The sequence below is a fragment of the Talaromyces proteolyticus genome, assembly GCF_021365285.1.
Source record: "Talaromyces proteolyticus strain PMI_201 chromosome Unknown BGW36scaffold_11, whole genome shotgun sequence".
NCBI lineage: Eukaryota > Fungi > Ascomycota > Eurotiomycetes > Eurotiales > Trichocomaceae > Talaromyces > Talaromyces proteolyticus.
The window spans coordinates 232731-248351 of NW_025764287.1; the positions used below are offsets into that span (position 1 = coordinate 232731).

Here is a 15621-nt window from a genome sequence, read left to right on the forward strand (position 1 = left end):
GATTTTGTGGGGGAAAAAAAATCAAAGGCTTTCAATCCACGGAATTACAATCTCACTGTTAATGGGATGATTAAACCTCGAGCAAATTGTCTAGTCCTTCAAAGAAACACGGTTTTCTATCGATCCCCTGAAATAGGAAAGCTGTGTTCAACTCCTTCAAAGTTTCCACTCGCCCATTAATTCAAATTCACTAGTGACCTAAGATATTTGATGATCTTATGAGATCGGAATGTGTTAAGCATTCAGCACGACTGAGATCTGCAGTGAATTTGTATTTGTGATTACCGGGACAGGTTTTCAAGACCAACTTCACCGTTACGATTCATATAAGCTGCCATCTAACGCAATGACTGACATCCTTTGCCAAGGACGTCCGTTCATCGTGCAAGGTAGGCACATGTGTTACAAGAGCAAGCTCTTCATCGTCCCTGGCATAGTGTACCAGCCACTTAGCGTTTGTAAGATCCCGTTCATGTTGTGGGCTCGCAATGCTTCCCATATGATCGAGGAGATTCGTCAAATGGTGTGACGGGAAGGATCGAAAAGAGGTGGGCGTCGATGGAACTACAATGAAGTGCAGGGCAAACCAGTTTCTTCCGGGTTAACAGGGATGTTGTTGAAGGAATCGAAGATTCAACTTTTATATATTCGAGAGCGCATCTAACCAGTCGCCATCCCACAAATCTTGTGAGCCTCTCTACATCCTGAACTGATTGATAATGTGATCTGTGGTTAAAGACTGAGCCTATATATGACCCGTACCCCTAATTCGACATTTTACAGCCACAACGGCGAAAACTTGGAATCGAGCCGGATGATAAATCGCTGTTTGTGGCGCGAGAGGACATGTGCTTCCCTTACATGATGGTGGAGATCAAATGCGGCAACCAGGCTCTGGAGCTGGCCGACTGGCAGAACATGCACAGCACATGCATTGTACTGTGAGCTGTGGATTCCTTGTCCCAGGTGGCCAGTTGTCGAGAAAAGGTACATCGAAGGAATCTCATCGGTCATTACTATAACTAACCAAATACTATAACTAACCAAATCAGGATTCTTACTACCCCAAGAAAATGCGGTTCAATTTCATTTGAAATAAGATGGTAACGGGTAATAGACATACAGGGTGAATAATTTACTAAGTCCCTCCTACACGTGATCTGCCTTGTTCGACTCTGACCCTGAAGCCACCGGCTAATCGTATAAAGTGTCATCAGACAGCCTTGTGACTTGAGTGGGAATGCTGTGCCCATTTGCAGTGAGGGCTGTTCGAATATGGTTGGCGCGTGTTGTCATATTCTCGCACATAGCGACATTATAGGCGATCTTAACAATGTTTTTGATCTAGTGTCATTTTGTCAAAATTTGTTGAACCCGTTCAATGTACGCTTCTCACCTGACGACCGTTCAATGCGATTTCGGCGAATATTTCAATGTCGGTCTCCGCAACACATGCCTTCACTTCCTCCAAGAAATGCTCGAAAACCTTTCGTCGAGCGGAAGGATTTAAGTTATCGTATCGAAGGTTGAGCTGGATCCGATCGAGAATGGCTTCATCAAAATTCTCGAGCATATTGGTGGTGAGGAAGAAGATTCCATTGTAATATTCCATCGTTCGAAGGAATGTCGCGACAAGCCGGTTTCGTTCCAGCTGCAAGCTATTGCGTCGTTGCAAATATACATCGGCCTCATCTCATAGGAGCACCGCTTTCCAGTCACTAGCGATGCGGAAAGCACGGGTAAGCTGGACATCCAGCTCTTCCGCATTCGTGCTAAGATCTCCAGCGGATACCTAAAGAATTAGATGATGAATGGTGCTTTAATTGACAGAGACATACCGAGTAGAGCGGGCGTTGAAGCCGCTCAGCCATGGCCTCGGCTGTGAGAGTCTTCCCAGTTCCTGGAGGACCGCTGTCACGTGACACATTAGTTGAGTCGACGAGAAGGACAAGCGCACAGGAACATACTGCAAACAGATGATGATCCCTTGTCCTTTTCCTACGATGATATCGTCAAAACCGGCCTCGTTTGTTGCACTAACACGGCTCTCAGTGAGAGATTTGATAACTTTCTTCTTATCTTCCGGGATAGTCAACATATCAAAAGCAGAATCCGAGAACTTGATGTCTTCGATGTACTCCACGGCAAATTCTCCTATATACAACCGTCAGTTTCCAGACGTTATATAATAGTGGATGCTGACCCCAGATCTTTTCACGTAGTGAAAATCCAAGAACCGTCGGGCTACAGAGTGCTAAGTCATCTTCTTTCATCTCGCTGGAATTCAGACTCACCAAACGCGTCTCCGTCAAAATCGAAATACTGGCTGTTAATATGAAAGCAGGGACCGTTTCTGACCGTCCTCTTTTCCTCTCCAAAATTATACCGAACACATCGGGGCAGACCGGTGGAAGGACAAACCATGAAGACCAGTGTACCAGGTTTAAAAAGCGCCGATAAGAGATCCCAAGTTATCTTTCCATGGCTGAGTAAGGAGTCAAGCTGATCGGATATCGACTGGTAGGCATCTTCCAGATGCTGAATTAGCAAATTGAGATGAAGCTCAGTGTCAGTCAAGACCTCATTTTCTGAGTTACGTCCAGCATAGTCTTTCAGGTCAGGAAGGAAATGATACAATAGATTCTGTTCAGTCTGTACTATCCTTAGCGGTGGTGTTCACAATGCGTCACCGGGAACATACTGCAGGCTTCTCTGACTCAAGACCCGCTGTTCGAATATCTTTCAAGACCATCCTCAAGATGTCTCGCAGACCCGGCGATTTAATGTCAATATAATCTGTGACCTCACTTGTGTTTCTGTCTGGGTCATGGTCAGCCATGCTTAAGTCACACCTGCGGAAAGCTTACCAATGCGTTTGCGAATAACGAAAACGAATTCATCTAACTCAGTCACATCTTGGGCCGGTGGGGAGTCGAAAATTTTATATATAAGCTCCTTATGATCCCAACTGGGTGCTCTGTTAGCAGAGTCAATATGCACAGGTATCCACTTACATTTCGTTGACTGTTTTGTATGCGAGCTTCGAGGCACAAATCCTGGGGCTGGGTTCTAGGTTGCTGGATTTAGGCATATGATTGGGGGTCTATGGCCGTCTGATGACAATTTGTGCGTGGAGGTTGCGAGGTCGTTCTATAATGAGATTTTACTCTAGATTACGCCGACAGAGCTGTCGCGATGGAGCTTCATAAAGCGGCCTCAGAGATTCCGAAGCGCGACGAATATCCAAAACGGCCATTACACTGGGCGCAATACGTCCACTATGGTGCGTAACATGAGAGGATCTTTTCAGCGACTCTCTCTAGCCTCAAGCACCGCCTGAAGTTAATATCCGAAGAAGTTGGCGGGCGAATATTTTGCAAAGTAGTACAACAATACAAAACACAGCAGTCGCTGAAGGAGCTTTAGCGATACCCTCAACAGTGAGTTTCCCCCCATGTCCCTGAGAGACCCTGATCAAGTCTAACAAAGGATGCATTCAAAGGTACCAGCGATTAATGATATACTCAGTAAAAATAATATTCTGTTCAGCTACTTTTGATTGATACTGATTGGATGTAGATGGAATTATGGTTCCTTTCTCATGGAGCGCCACCACCGCGGGCAGGTGTCATTACTTTTAGCCAGATTTGAGGTGCTTCAACAAGACTATAGGTGATCTAGCTCCCGCTTGGTTCTGGCTTCGCATGACCTTGCTCCAGAGAGCTACTTCCAACGGCAGGGCCTTTTAAGTCAGCAACGCGTTAGCTGGATCTACAAGTTCAAGCTAATAAGGGAAGTGTTAGACACTTCAAGTTGCTCAGCTTTAAAAGCAGTCATTCAGCCAAAGTGCCTTACTACGATCTCTATTACCGACATTCCGATAGTGCAAACTCTACTCTTTGTCTACATTGCCTTCAGGTATTGTTCTAGCGATTTAAAGTTGGTTACCTAATCCTATCCAGTAGTCAAATAACATGGCAAGGTCCCTGATCTGCTTATCGCCGTGATAAATCTGATTTGATACTAGAAAGCAAGCATCGAGTAAGCTAATATGAATGACTAAGGATTGTATTAATGGCCCTCTATAGTGCAATAGCCGATGAGTAGTTTGCGCCTTGATGCCGTCTTGTACTGCTTCTAAGAAGTGTTGTTTCTCGTATTCAACACGGTTGCAGAAGACAACAGTTTTCCAACAATATATCGAGTCTTGCAAGATATCTTTTGTCTCTCCTTGAATAGCGTACCAAGCTCGATATGCTTTCAATTCCTTTGTTATGAGCTTCTCGGATATCCATGAAGCAAAAGCCACATCAACCGCAAAGATGATCCTAATTACCAAGCTATTTAGCGCTATTATGCAGGTTCTTCAGGAGGATGCATTTACGACCAAAGACATTTAGAGCATGTACTCTCTTCGCCGTTCATCACGCTATTGCGATAGCTGTTAAGGGAATGACATCGTATTCCTACAAGGGCGCAAACTGCCTACTGGTATGGGTAAACTATATTCGAAGGCTGAATCCAACTTTCGACAAAGTCCTTGCCAACTTCCGACATCGAAACCTCCTTGTTCTCACAAAACCACTGGTGACTATCTAGATACTGGGCACTAGTGTAGCTGGAGAGATTATGATAGTTGATTTTCTGTGTTCCTATGGCATCAGGCATCAACGAGGAGAAGCCCATATTTTGCCCTGCTTGCCAGAAATCACGCAACCGATCGCTGCCGCTGTCCTGCGCTGATGCGTCATAAAGCTGAGAATCCAAGTGCCTATTTTCCATATGGCTACCAGAATGATGAATTGGGTATGAGGAAACCAAATCTTGACCGCCGCCTGGAGTCCCGATGAGACTGCTGTCATGTGCATTCATCAATATTGATCTGAGATGAGGAGCCTCGTCGGTAGTTCGTATCATGTTCGGCACATCATAATCAGGATATGGAAAACCATCCGCGTTCACAGACTGACCGTCTGTTTGCCACGGAGGCCGGTGACAACTTGCAGCCAAGACCGGCTCGTTGCTCTCTAGCGAGGCCAACTCACGACTTTCATCGCAGCTTCTGAGCTGAGGACTTTCCTCTTTTATAGGCTCAAGGCTATTCCCTTTACTATCTTCATATTCTAAAGAATTCTTCTTGCTGCGAGGAGGCTTCTCACTCCTTCCGAGAACGAATTTATAGCCTGGGTGGGCTAGTTTATGCTTATCCGAGTCGATGCGGGCGAGTAATTCGTATAACTGTCGGACCTCAGGCGCCTCCTTATACCAGCTTTCCCCAATCACTGTATTGATAACCGCAGGGTTATTGCTGGCATACCACTTCTTGGCGCGTTCGAAATAGGCGCTTCGATAGAGCATAAAAGAGTTCCGCGGCTGGGTGATTTTACCATTCTTGACCACTTCTTCCATACGAGTCTCCACTGACCGGAATACCCAAGCTTCCATGTCCTCTATGGGAATGTGGTGCATGCCTTTGGTCAGTTGACTCAGGGGACCAGTATCACGTTGCGAGTTTCCTGAGGCTTCGAGAACCATATTTCGAAGCATATCCAAAGAAACATTTCGCAAATTATCCCCTCCCAGCTTCTCAATGTAAATCCGTCTCGAGGTTTTTTCGTACTTTTTGATGTCGTCGTCGAGGCTGCTTATCGTTCTCTTCCATGGTCGACTTATCTCGATATTTTCCTCAACTCCTACTTCTTTCAACCAGCTCACAAGAGTCATTAACCGATTGATTCTTTTCTGTTTATTTTGATTGCATATTTTAGCGTTCGCACAGTTGGTTTCTCTTCTCGCGACGGAAGTATCTTTGTCCCTGATAAGTGTCAGTACAGTGATTCGAGGTTTCATCTTTGGATACTCACATTTTGTGATCTGCGCCGATTACTAGGGAATTCTGTTTGTGGAGCAGATTGGAATCTTAGAGAGAAGGAGCTGACATGTCTGTCATGGCCAGTATTTGAGATGTCTCCTTGATCTGTTTAATACGATCAGTGCTAAACATGTGATCACCAGTCACACCTTCCCCTTTTCATCTACCTGTGTATGACCATGACCACATGCTGCGGCCTTTGCTGACTTAGATCCTTGCTCGTAGATGCAGAATAGCCGAAATTACGATGACGAGCCCTGCTAGTCCACCAGTGCTAATGGAAGGATCCGCTTTGGCACGAGGTCTGGAATTCTCACGCATAATGCGGCCTGTCAGGGATCTGTGGCCACTCATTTCAAGATGGCTTCGCGGAAGAGCAGTGCCGCCTAGACTAGGCTCTCGGGCGATCCAAGCTCATTAGGTTTCTGGACAGAATATGCAGGCCCTCAATAGTCCCAAATATCAGTCATCTTCCTACAGCATGCGACTAGCATTGGCTTCCCTACCGCATCTTAGCGTCGACGCTATGGTCAAACCAACGCAGAAGTTAGCAGCCTAGGAGAGCTATGTTTATTTACCCATGTATGTGACTCAGGGACACGGTTTAAATTCATCGATTCGTTGCCCCTCCGAAGATCGAGGAGGGAAAGCAGTAAGGTAACCTCTTCGAATATCGTTCTCTCTTCTTTACATTATCTTTAAGAGCAATCCTATTTACAAATGGCAAATCCACTTATTTTGTGCCTTACAACTTGGCTGGAAGCCTGGCTTTTCATTATGGTTGGCTTTTTCTCCATGATACGCTTCGGCCTGCTTCACGCACCATCCGAGATCACTTCATCGCCGGAAAATGGGCGAAATAACCCGGAAAGCATGGGTGAGTCTAGATTGAGCTTCGCTATGATTTAGCCAACAGTGTTATTTAGTGTAGTGTTTGATGATCTTACCAGTTGGAACCCGAATTTTTGTGAACTATACAGACACTGTATCTTCAGTACTTGATTCGTCGCTGTTCTTCTCGCCTTGGTGGACTTTTTCCTGTATAAGAAGCATAAAGTAGACAAACTCTGGATAGAGTGACGAACAACGATTATAACCAATGCTCCTGACATATGCTGCACTACAAACTATAGATATTAAGGTGTCACTTCGAATTATGACGGAGAGATCGGGCTCGACAGTGAATTCATGAGGTTCGTAACCCCAGCGTACGAACTCCACAGCCTGATGATTGTATTTTTGTTCGTGAAAGACAAACCACATGTTCCTCAGGTCAGGGTTGTCAACAGAAAACACAAGAGCATAAGGCATCCCAGCTTGAAGAAAATCTCTGGTATCCATCACAACCTCGTCCTTGACGACTTGTAGCGGTGCATTTGTTATCACAAATCCGACGCATTTCCGTTCACTTCGTTTTATTTGTTCCAGTATTTTGGGGTTTTGAAGAGCAAGAAGGTGCTCAGCGGGAGAAGGTTGATCAAACACTCGACACGGGTTCATCGGAGCCGATGCCATTCCAGGAAGAAACAACAACAATCTTAATGACAAAAAAGTAACAAGGGTAGCATCTATACAGGCCAGGCGGAAAACTGGCGGGGAGTCTATTAATATGTATGCGACCGGCCTAGGCTTATCGATGAGTCTGCTAAAATATTATAGCCACAGGGAAACTCTTCCACCATACCATGCAATAATTGGCGGGTCCGCTACGCCTTCTATCATTTCCTATTTATTGGCGCTCATCGATCAATAATCCCAGCCTGGGTTATAGCTGGACGGTGTCACGGACCGCTTTGAGAATCCGATTTGACCCCACTTCTAGCCTGAATAAGATTAGTCGAGTGTCAGCCCAGTACTTGTTGCTTTGGGGGGGAGCAATTTCCTCTCCAACGCTCAAAAACGATCAGAACACGGTCCAACTGACTAATGTACGTGCCACAAGAGGTCTAGCTGAAGTCGAATGAAGTAAGGCCTGTTTCATCCCTCCATGCTGCTAGGAATACGCGGCCTATTCAAGCTTCCAGATTCGTGAGGATTGGTTACCATCCAGCATGCAGAGGCCGATCCCACCAGACAGAAAAAAGAAACCATTTGGGGCACATTCATTCCTGAAACTAGCAGAAAAGAGACTTTCTTTATTGGAGGCGTTTTTGGAACGTGACAGGACACGTACCATCGCTGAGATGGTGACCAAGACAGAAAACCGGCGTTTATTCCTGTCACTCAAATCGTCGTCTAATATAGAGGCATCCCTCATCTATACACTTGAATCTCACGAAGTGACCCGTCAGTACTTTGACGAGTTTGTTGATATAGATTGGACTCGTTCGGATCAGTGGAGAATACTCAAGAATAAAGGTTTTAACTCACAAGGAAAGCTTTCCGAATTTGCCGAGAAACATGGCTTTGATCTACCTATCCTACGCTCAGTGATTACGGTGACAATGAAGGAGAAAATTATTGAAAACGAATTACAGATACCGGCATTAACAGGTGCTTTTCTTCCTATTCGGGAACGACTAAAGGAAATCAACTTCGAACAGTTGGATGTTTTATGTCACCTTTTACGATGTAGTCCACGACTTCTGCATTTTCAACGCTACTCTCTCAAGATGGTAATGATGCGAGAAAACTACAAAATTTTGATTGATGCCAAATGGCCACGCTTCCAAAACCAGGAAATGGTGGTGGGTGAGACAGTGACCGCTATGCGCGATGAATAGCTTATTGCCGTCGAGGATATCCAGATCGTTCTTCAAGGATCCTGATTTCCGTCGTGGAGTGGAAAGGGGCAACGGGCATAGAGCGTCGATCTCTTTGTATTCCCAGTTGCGGATCTCCTCTTGCAACTGTCATTAACACAAAAATACCATCACTGTCTAGTAATGGCCAATCAATACAAAGATCTGAATCAACGCAAATGATATCCCCCAATGTTAATTCTAGAGGTAGATGTCGCTCGTCGTGCCTTATCTCTTGAAATTGAAACATGTCCAGCTTCTGCGACCCTGAGTAGTAGGGGATGCGAACCGTGCCTCGGATTTTACGCAGCAGGTTCACAGCCTCGCCTTTATCATAACCATATGGGCCAAGCCGACAGAGCTGTGGTGGGTCCGAAACTTTGCTGCAGTCCACTAGTATTGGTTCCCCCAGTAGCATCTCTTCCAGGTTTCTACCACCAAGCAGAGAGTAGTAGATATATTCGTTCTAATACCGAATTAGCTAGGTATTTGATGGATATGGAACGCATACCTTTTCTGTGGAGATGTTATACATCATAAACTTGATCAGCACCTTCGATAACTCGGAATTGAATATGCCTGCGATGTAGTATTCATTGGAGGGCATTTCCGTCCTAATAGCTTCATCAACTTCCCTTATTACCTCCGGCGGAGGTTGACCCCAAGGTAAAATTACGAATCCTTGCTGGAAGAAAGTCATCATGCGGTCTGTTTCATCCTTCAAAAAGGTCCCGTCGTCTGGGCTCCCCGCCAACTCGGTGTTTTCCATGGCCGGTAACACCCTGGTGTGATTATGTAATAGTCGTCCACATTCACGCTTCATGAACCTCAACAACCAAAGGCATTATAGATATATATCTTGCCTTGTTTACTAAGCTGCTCCAACTTCTTAGTCAATAGTCAAGTAGCCTAATGCATATGCTAATATAGATCATTATTAGCTTGTTTGGTTGTTGCAATACCCTGCTGCTTACAGTTGGCAATGAGACACCCTTCCTATAGAATCCAGGACGTATGAACCGATTCATTTACGCTAATGCAAGATTGGCAGTTCTAACTGATATGCTTTTCCCGGAGCATGTCGACTACCAGCTGCTCTATTCCAATTTCGTTTACAGTTTCATGCAGCATGCGACTAGCACTAGCAAGAAGACCTACTGCCTCAGTGCGGAAACTTCTCTACCCGAATTGAAGGGGAACCAGATAAGCCCCTGCTTTCATGCAAGAATACGACTGATCGAGAGGAGGTCGTTACGTTGTCAAATTCTCTATGTTGGATATGCACGTTGTTAAGTCGAAGAAAGGAAATTCTTCAATCATTTGTTAAATTTGGATGCCAGAATGTTTCAATTTCTCCAATGCTTCCTTACCTCCCTCCATTTTCCTTATGTCGTCATATGAAAGAGTCTTTACATGTGTAGAGCCATCCACTCTCTCCAGTCTCACTTCGATCTTGGTAGCCTCTTTCGCTTTCAGTGGCCCATTTGTAAATGCAATATGTTTCACAACTTTGATTCTTTCTGAGTGTATCGGAGGTTCTCCGTAGAGCTACGCGATGTGAGACTGGTGATAATAATGCAAGTTATAGATCTTACTTGCCGCGAAATCATTTGAGTAGCTGTCTCCCGATCTTTGCAACAAATTGATGCCGGTTCAGTGGAGCTAGGCGACACCCAGCTCATCATCCAATGGAGCCATGCCAGAAGCGCTGGAAAACAAGCCATATCTTTACATCGTTAACTTGAGATCTCCAAGCGTAGGAAAAAACGTACAGTACATTAGCTTCATTGGCTGAATGTGATCTTAGAATTGGTTAGGTAATTATGATTTGGTCTGTGCCAAATTGCGGTGAAGCTGGGACAAGGCTGACATCTTTATAGACATCGTATCCCTTGGGATGAGCTTCATATTAAGAGCCGGGGACAACTCATCCAGACGAGGTATGTATGCGGACTTCTCCAAGCACATTTGGGGTGATAAGATGAGATGAGATGAGGTGAGATGAGGTGAGGTGAGGTGAAACACCAGACCAAGCAATGCGCAGAAGCCTGTTGATCTTGAGAGTGATCGCAGCTACGAGGTCGGCGCGCCTGGACCCATGAGGAGAGCGCCACAGGCCCACCAGAAATTCCTTTTATACATAGTCCTATTGGTTGTAACTAGATATGCAGGTGACTGCATGTTGGCTGTAACTAACTAGTGCCACTGTGGACGCTATTTCTGGTTTTGTAAGTTTCCAGGCTTGGATGACTGTGCACCAGCTGACAGCTTGTCTATTATTAAAATGAAGCTGAACTGTAGGTCCCCTCCGCTGCAGGAATCCGCCATCAACCATATGATTAAAATTCTTGAATTTACTAAACTGGTTACAGAAATCCCTTGAAACATATCTTATACTATTTCGGTCTTCCAAATCATTTAGCCGGTATTTTTGATAACATTTTCTACTTCAGGCGCCTCGTCTTCGTTGCTCGAATCATAACCCTAACCAACAAAAGGATCTCTATCTCGAATCTGCAAAACCTTTTGCCGGAGCTTTTCCACAGAACAATCAACCTTGGCCTCGCCGTTTGCCTCCAGTTCATCCACGTAGAACTTTGTGAGTTCGGCTTCACGTTCTTTGAGCAGGTTTTCAAGAGTGCTTATCCCCTTTTTATGGTAGTCAGGGGCCTTTATAGAGGTTTTAACACGCCCAGCAACCTGATATTCGTGCAATAACCAGCTGTCGATGAGGTATAGACGAGTTGCAATCTCCGACCTCTGCTGGTTTCTGATTACCTGGTTGGCGGAAGAGGGTGGCCTGTAGGTGTCAGCGCATTGAACCAGTTCCTATTCTTATACACTCACATTTTTTTACCAGGGAGAATAAAATCGATGTGGTGCTCACAGGACGAGTTGAGTACTTTTTGGTCGGTATGTTTCTTGATGTATACACAGTTTAATGCAATGCCTCAGGGTCATCCTCAGCTTGCCCGTTTCAACCCTGCTTCGTGGAATAGTGCCAACTCAGCGTCGCTGTTCGAGATTTAGTGAGATAGAAGGGTATTGGGACTTTTATGTCTGTTGGGTCCAACCTTTATCCCGCTACCGAGAAAGGAAATCCGTTAGCAAGCTGACGTGGGCTCTTGGTCCACCATGTCACCACTACATGGGACTATATCGGTTCGCTTAAATTTGTGATCGGTCTCAGCTGAAGTGTATTCGTCTAGCTTTCGAGACCCAGTGAGAACGAGCGTACATGTCAATCACTAAGACTTAGATCCTTTTTGTAACACAGATACAGCCAGTCATTTGCGTCAATCCGTTAGGTTCGGCCGTCACGAAATAGGAGGTGTTCAGGGTCTTGGATTCTAGTCACTAAACCAAAGCCTGTAAGTGGAGCGAGCATGCAGGAGCAAAAGCTGGTCCAGCAGTCCTGCAGGCAGGTTATGCCTATAAATTACCACTACCAATTTCGCGCAGTTCACACGTCCGCAGGACTAAGGTTTAGTACTTTCGATTAATATTAAAGTGCGAAGCAGCCAATTGGTACTTTTACTTTTTCATGGGTGCTACAATCCCAGAAGGTCAGTGGCTAGGACATAGAATTAGTTGATTATAAGTTGCCTTAGTGGAAGCGACGTATTGGAGCATCTAGAATATAGACAATCTTTCATTTGTTTGACGAAATAAAGCCGCGATCTACCATATAATCGCGTGAAACAGATAACTCGAATTCCAGGTCACCACAACCGAAGAGTACCCCTATCTTTCCATCTTTAACGATACTTTGGTCAATGGCTCTGATCTCAAGTTTTTCGATGTCTATTTCATCTATCCAAATCATCTCGACCACAAGACGACCGGATTTCTCCTCTGGATTTCTGGCGCAGGCGAACTCGAGATTTTTAGGAATATAGAGTGGCTTGGGTTTCTATCTCCATCGTTAGTAATAAAGAGTATTTTAAGCCGATCTAAGGCTACTCACTTCGAAAGAAGTTAGAGAGTCAGGGCGCTTGCAGCTCGACTTCCGGAACCATCGAAAGAGTGCCGTCATCTGACATCTCATTAGCTTCATTTCCAACCAGCCGTTTAATACATACATCTAATATTATCAAACAAGGCTGAAAACGGTGTAATAGTCTGTGCTCGCTGAAGGGTCTCGGGGTATGCAAGCATGCACGGTCACGATGAAATGGAACTAAGCAGCCCGGATTGAAATAATGCAAGGCTGAAGGGTTTTGATGTTCGTGTTTAACGACGGCTCGGAGGAGGAGGAGGAGGAGCGCCGGGCTTCTTTACACCTGTAGTATCGTATGCTCCCCTGCCTAGGTGCATTATCCAGCGGAAGTAACGAAGTCGAGCCGATTGATGGCCTGAAACTGGTGACCGGAGGTGGCCTGTGTTGAATTGCGGTGAACCTGGGACAAGGCTGACATCTTTATAACATCGTGCTCCTGGTTAAACTTCATATTGCCTATTTCAGCAATGGTCGAGTCGTGCCGCTTCCCTAGGCAGATTTAAGCTAATGCAAGTACTACCCCTACTTTGGAAGGTTTAGTATTGGTAAGATCTCTTTTTAACCTACGATAATCTGCATACGATTCGCAGCGCCTCTTCTGATTGGACTTGTCTAGAAATATAAATGCTCCAACACAAAAGCACGGCCCTCGACACTAGTGACGCATGTGAGGTTGCCAAGATGTTACGATTGGCCGCGGATATTGTTAGTTTTCCGCGTTTTCCCGCAGAAAACTGTGAAATCACGCGAAAATCCTAAATATCACCTTTTATTTAGAAATATTCCCGCATTTCTTCTGATTTTGGAATAATTCCCTATCTTTTTCCGTTATTATTTACCTTATCTCGAAGATAAATACCCTCAAATCATACCATGACGTATCCTTGCATTACACTCCATATACAAGAAAACGTCAGCTTTTCTTGGGAAAATGACTACTCTAATGTAGCAAGCTCGGACCTCGAAGGCCTTCTTTTACAAAGCCGTCATGCGGTGACCTCTCTTGAAGCGGAGCTTGAGCGCCGACAACTTAGGAGAGGCTTAGGTGGATTGTCGCGGGTCGATGATTGCTGGATACGTCTTCAAAAGCAAGCTCGTCAAATTCAAATACGAGGACGACTTGATGATAAAGGAAAGAAGCAAGCTAAAATAGCTGTTGGCAGTCTCAATGGAGTAACGGAAAAAAGTGCCAACTTCTATCGCGAATTTCTCCAAGATGTTTTACATGACTGTGGTTCTGAATTTGTCATCCTTTGCGCCGCGGCTCTTGGAAAACATCGAGTGGTTAATTTGAAAAAAGACGACCGGATATCTCTTCTAGGTCGTATTAAAACGGAGATGCAAACAATAAAAGTTTCTGCCCTTAGTGTAATCGCAAAAGATTACCAGATGCCCTCTGGTCAGGCAGGTAAGCAACTTTCATTTCGCCCTCGGCGGTATCATGAATTTAACAATCCACAGGATATTCACGTTCTGCATTTCTTCCGCTTGATGAGATGGGCGCCAATGTTATTCTAGAAGCAACGAGAAAGGATAGGAACCTGTTAGGCATAGCATTGCCGGACGCACATGAGACGCTTCCATACATTGTTATTCCCCATCAAATATGCGCTAATATCATGCGACTATATACAAGTTGACACGCCAAACACATCTTACTTTATCTAATAAATTTCACTTTCGCTCCATTCGTCCACCACGAGTAATATCCAGGTTCGAGAAACACCATTATAACTTTGAGCGCTCCTCCCGGTGAAGTTTGCCAAGTTTCAACATTCGTATCACCCAAAAAGACTTTAACCGTTCCGATGTTACTATTCAACCAAATTATAATTGCAGTTTTATATGTAAACGGCCCTCGAACAGACGCAGGATTCGGTATGACTTCCTCAATCTTGCCATCGACACCTGTCTACGTCGCATTTGTTAGACGGTAACAGCCGTATAACTGAATCCAACTAACCACTTGTTTATATCTTTCTTTGAGACTGTCGTCATTTTCCGCCACATTTGTGACATCTTCGATTTGTAGTTTCGTGGCCATGGATCAAACTTCAAGATGTTTAATGCTTCGCCATAAAGGATGCGAGTTGCAACGTGGAAAAATTGAATAAGACGTTGTTCGGATAAGCGGCGGGTTGGGTCGACTGGACGAGCGCTAGAATATTTGCATTCAGTTTAAGCACACATATAACGGATGAGATCCTTACATTGCAGATAGGTAGATTGGTGCCTTGCGCAGTTTGCTCAGAACTAGCTTATCAGTGGATTAGGCGTCGTGATATAAAGAAACAGGCCAATAAACATACTAACTTTCGATGACTATCGGGCGTCAACGCATCCAAATTGCAGGGGATCCATATGGGTTGTAATGAAAATTATTTTCATCCCAGCGATAAATAGTTTCTGCCATATGACTTCGGGCAGAGAGAGGGGCAGAAGTCCCCTCTTCGGGTTCGGTCGGATTTTCTCATTCACCGGCCCAGCCAATCATTATCCATGACTATGCGGGATATGCGTACAACTCTTGGTGCCTACGCGTATATTTACATCTCCAAGATTTGCTTCAACAAAGGGCTTGGCTTCTTTGGGATATGCCCACAAGTAACCATGAAAATGCAGCTTCTCGTTTCAGTCTTACCCCTGGATTTCTTGGGAGTAACACTATGTGCCTCGACGTCTGCTGCCTGCGGCATGATACATACATCAACCTTGGCAACCTTGAATGAAGTATTATATACCTTAAAATTATGATCTCTGTCCATCTACTCAACCTCTCAGCAACCATGCATAAGTGCTTTCCTCCTACTTGTGTGTACTGCACAGACCTTATCAGCCGTTGAGTAGGGGCAATGCAGAATACAGCCTTGTCACCGGTAGAGCACCCTCGTAGCGGAGAGACTTGGGTTGCACCGGGCACACATTTCATCTTTCGGCACAGACCTTATCAGCCGTTGAGTAGGGGCAATGCAGAATACAGCCTTGTCACCGGTAGAGCACCCTCGTAG

At 45.0% G+C, this 15621-nt stretch overlaps 9 protein-coding genes across 9 annotated transcripts; 2 read left to right on the forward strand and 7 right to left on the reverse strand.

Annotated features, from left to right (window-relative positions):
* Window positions 1–1194: 1194 nt before the first annotated feature.
* Window positions 1195–3091, reverse strand: BGW36DRAFT_431105 (P-loop containing nucleoside triphosphate hydrolase protein; the record flags this gene model as incomplete). Its single annotated transcript, XM_046220931.1, has 9 exons — window positions 1195–1344; window positions 1397–1651; window positions 1706–1792; window positions 1839–1911; window positions 1968–2154; window positions 2295–2652; window positions 2702–2820; window positions 2868–2968; window positions 3015–3091. 9 exons carry the CDS (start codon window positions 3089–3091, stop codon window positions 1195–1197), a joined length of 1407 nt encoding a protein of 468 aa, XP_046067855.1.
* A 2081-nt stretch (window positions 3092–5172) lies between these two features.
* BGW36DRAFT_303696 (uncharacterized protein) lies at window positions 5173–5535 on the reverse strand (the record flags this gene model as incomplete). The annotated part of the gene is made up of 1 exon (XM_046211902.1): window positions 5173–5535. A coding segment is annotated over one exon (363 nt), but the record flags the coding sequence as incomplete, so codon positions are not given.
* Window positions 5536–6812: 1277 nt separating this feature from the next.
* On the reverse strand, window positions 6813–7387 carry BGW36DRAFT_437470 (uncharacterized protein; the record flags this gene model as incomplete). The annotated part of the gene is made up of 1 exon (XM_046221464.1): window positions 6813–7387. One exon carries the CDS (start codon window positions 7385–7387, stop codon window positions 6845–6847), a length of 543 nt encoding a protein of 180 aa, XP_046067857.1. The 3' UTR covers window positions 6813–6844.
* Window positions 7388–7767: 380 nt separating this feature from the next.
* Window positions 7768–8776, forward strand: BGW36DRAFT_347844 (uncharacterized protein). The gene has a single exon (XM_046213246.1). The coding sequence runs from the start codon at window positions 7924–7926 to the stop codon at window positions 8593–8595; it is 672 nt and encodes a 223-aa protein (XP_046067858.1). The 5' UTR covers window positions 7768–7923; the 3' UTR covers window positions 8596–8776.
* BGW36DRAFT_39070 (uncharacterized protein) lies at window positions 8236–9350 on the reverse strand. The gene is made up of 2 exons (XM_046217514.1): window positions 9125–9350; window positions 8236–9079 (listed from the first exon to the last, which is right to left on the reverse strand). Exons 1-2 carry the CDS (start codon window positions 9314–9316, stop codon window positions 8597–8599), a joined length of 675 nt encoding a protein of 224 aa, XP_046067859.1. The 5' UTR covers window positions 9317–9350; the 3' UTR covers window positions 8236–8596.
* A 586-nt stretch (window positions 9351–9936) lies between these two features.
* Window positions 9937–10337, reverse strand: BGW36DRAFT_362894 (uncharacterized protein; the record flags this gene model as incomplete). Its single annotated transcript, XM_046214413.1, has 2 exons — window positions 9937–10161; window positions 10209–10337. 2 exons carry the CDS (start codon window positions 10335–10337, stop codon window positions 9937–9939), a joined length of 354 nt encoding a protein of 117 aa, XP_046067860.1.
* Window positions 10338–11097: 760 nt separating this feature from the next.
* On the reverse strand, window positions 11098–12649 carry BGW36DRAFT_431108 (uncharacterized protein; the record flags this gene model as incomplete). The annotated part of the gene is made up of 4 exons (XM_046220932.1): window positions 11098–11413; window positions 11461–11534; window positions 12299–12526; window positions 12581–12649. The coding sequence occupies 4 exons, from the start codon at window positions 12647–12649 to the stop codon at window positions 11098–11100; spliced, it is 687 nt and encodes a 228-aa protein (XP_046067861.1).
* An 837-nt stretch (window positions 12650–13486) lies between these two features.
* Window positions 13487–14253, forward strand: BGW36DRAFT_362896 (uncharacterized protein; the record flags this gene model as incomplete). Its single annotated transcript, XM_046214414.1, has 2 exons — window positions 13487–14021; window positions 14075–14253. The coding sequence occupies 2 exons, from the start codon at window positions 13487–13489 to the stop codon at window positions 14251–14253; spliced, it is 714 nt and encodes a 237-aa protein (XP_046067862.1).
* BGW36DRAFT_39134 (uncharacterized protein) lies at window positions 14203–14977 on the reverse strand. Its single transcript, XM_046217587.1, has 4 exons — window positions 14927–14977; window positions 14824–14870; window positions 14577–14760; window positions 14203–14525 (listed from the first exon to the last, which is right to left on the reverse strand). The coding sequence occupies exons 3-4, from the start codon at window positions 14655–14657 to the stop codon at window positions 14274–14276; spliced, it is 333 nt and encodes a 110-aa protein (XP_046067863.1). The 5' UTR covers window positions 14658–14760; window positions 14824–14870; window positions 14927–14977; the 3' UTR covers window positions 14203–14273.
* Window positions 14978–15621: the final 644 nt, after the last annotated feature.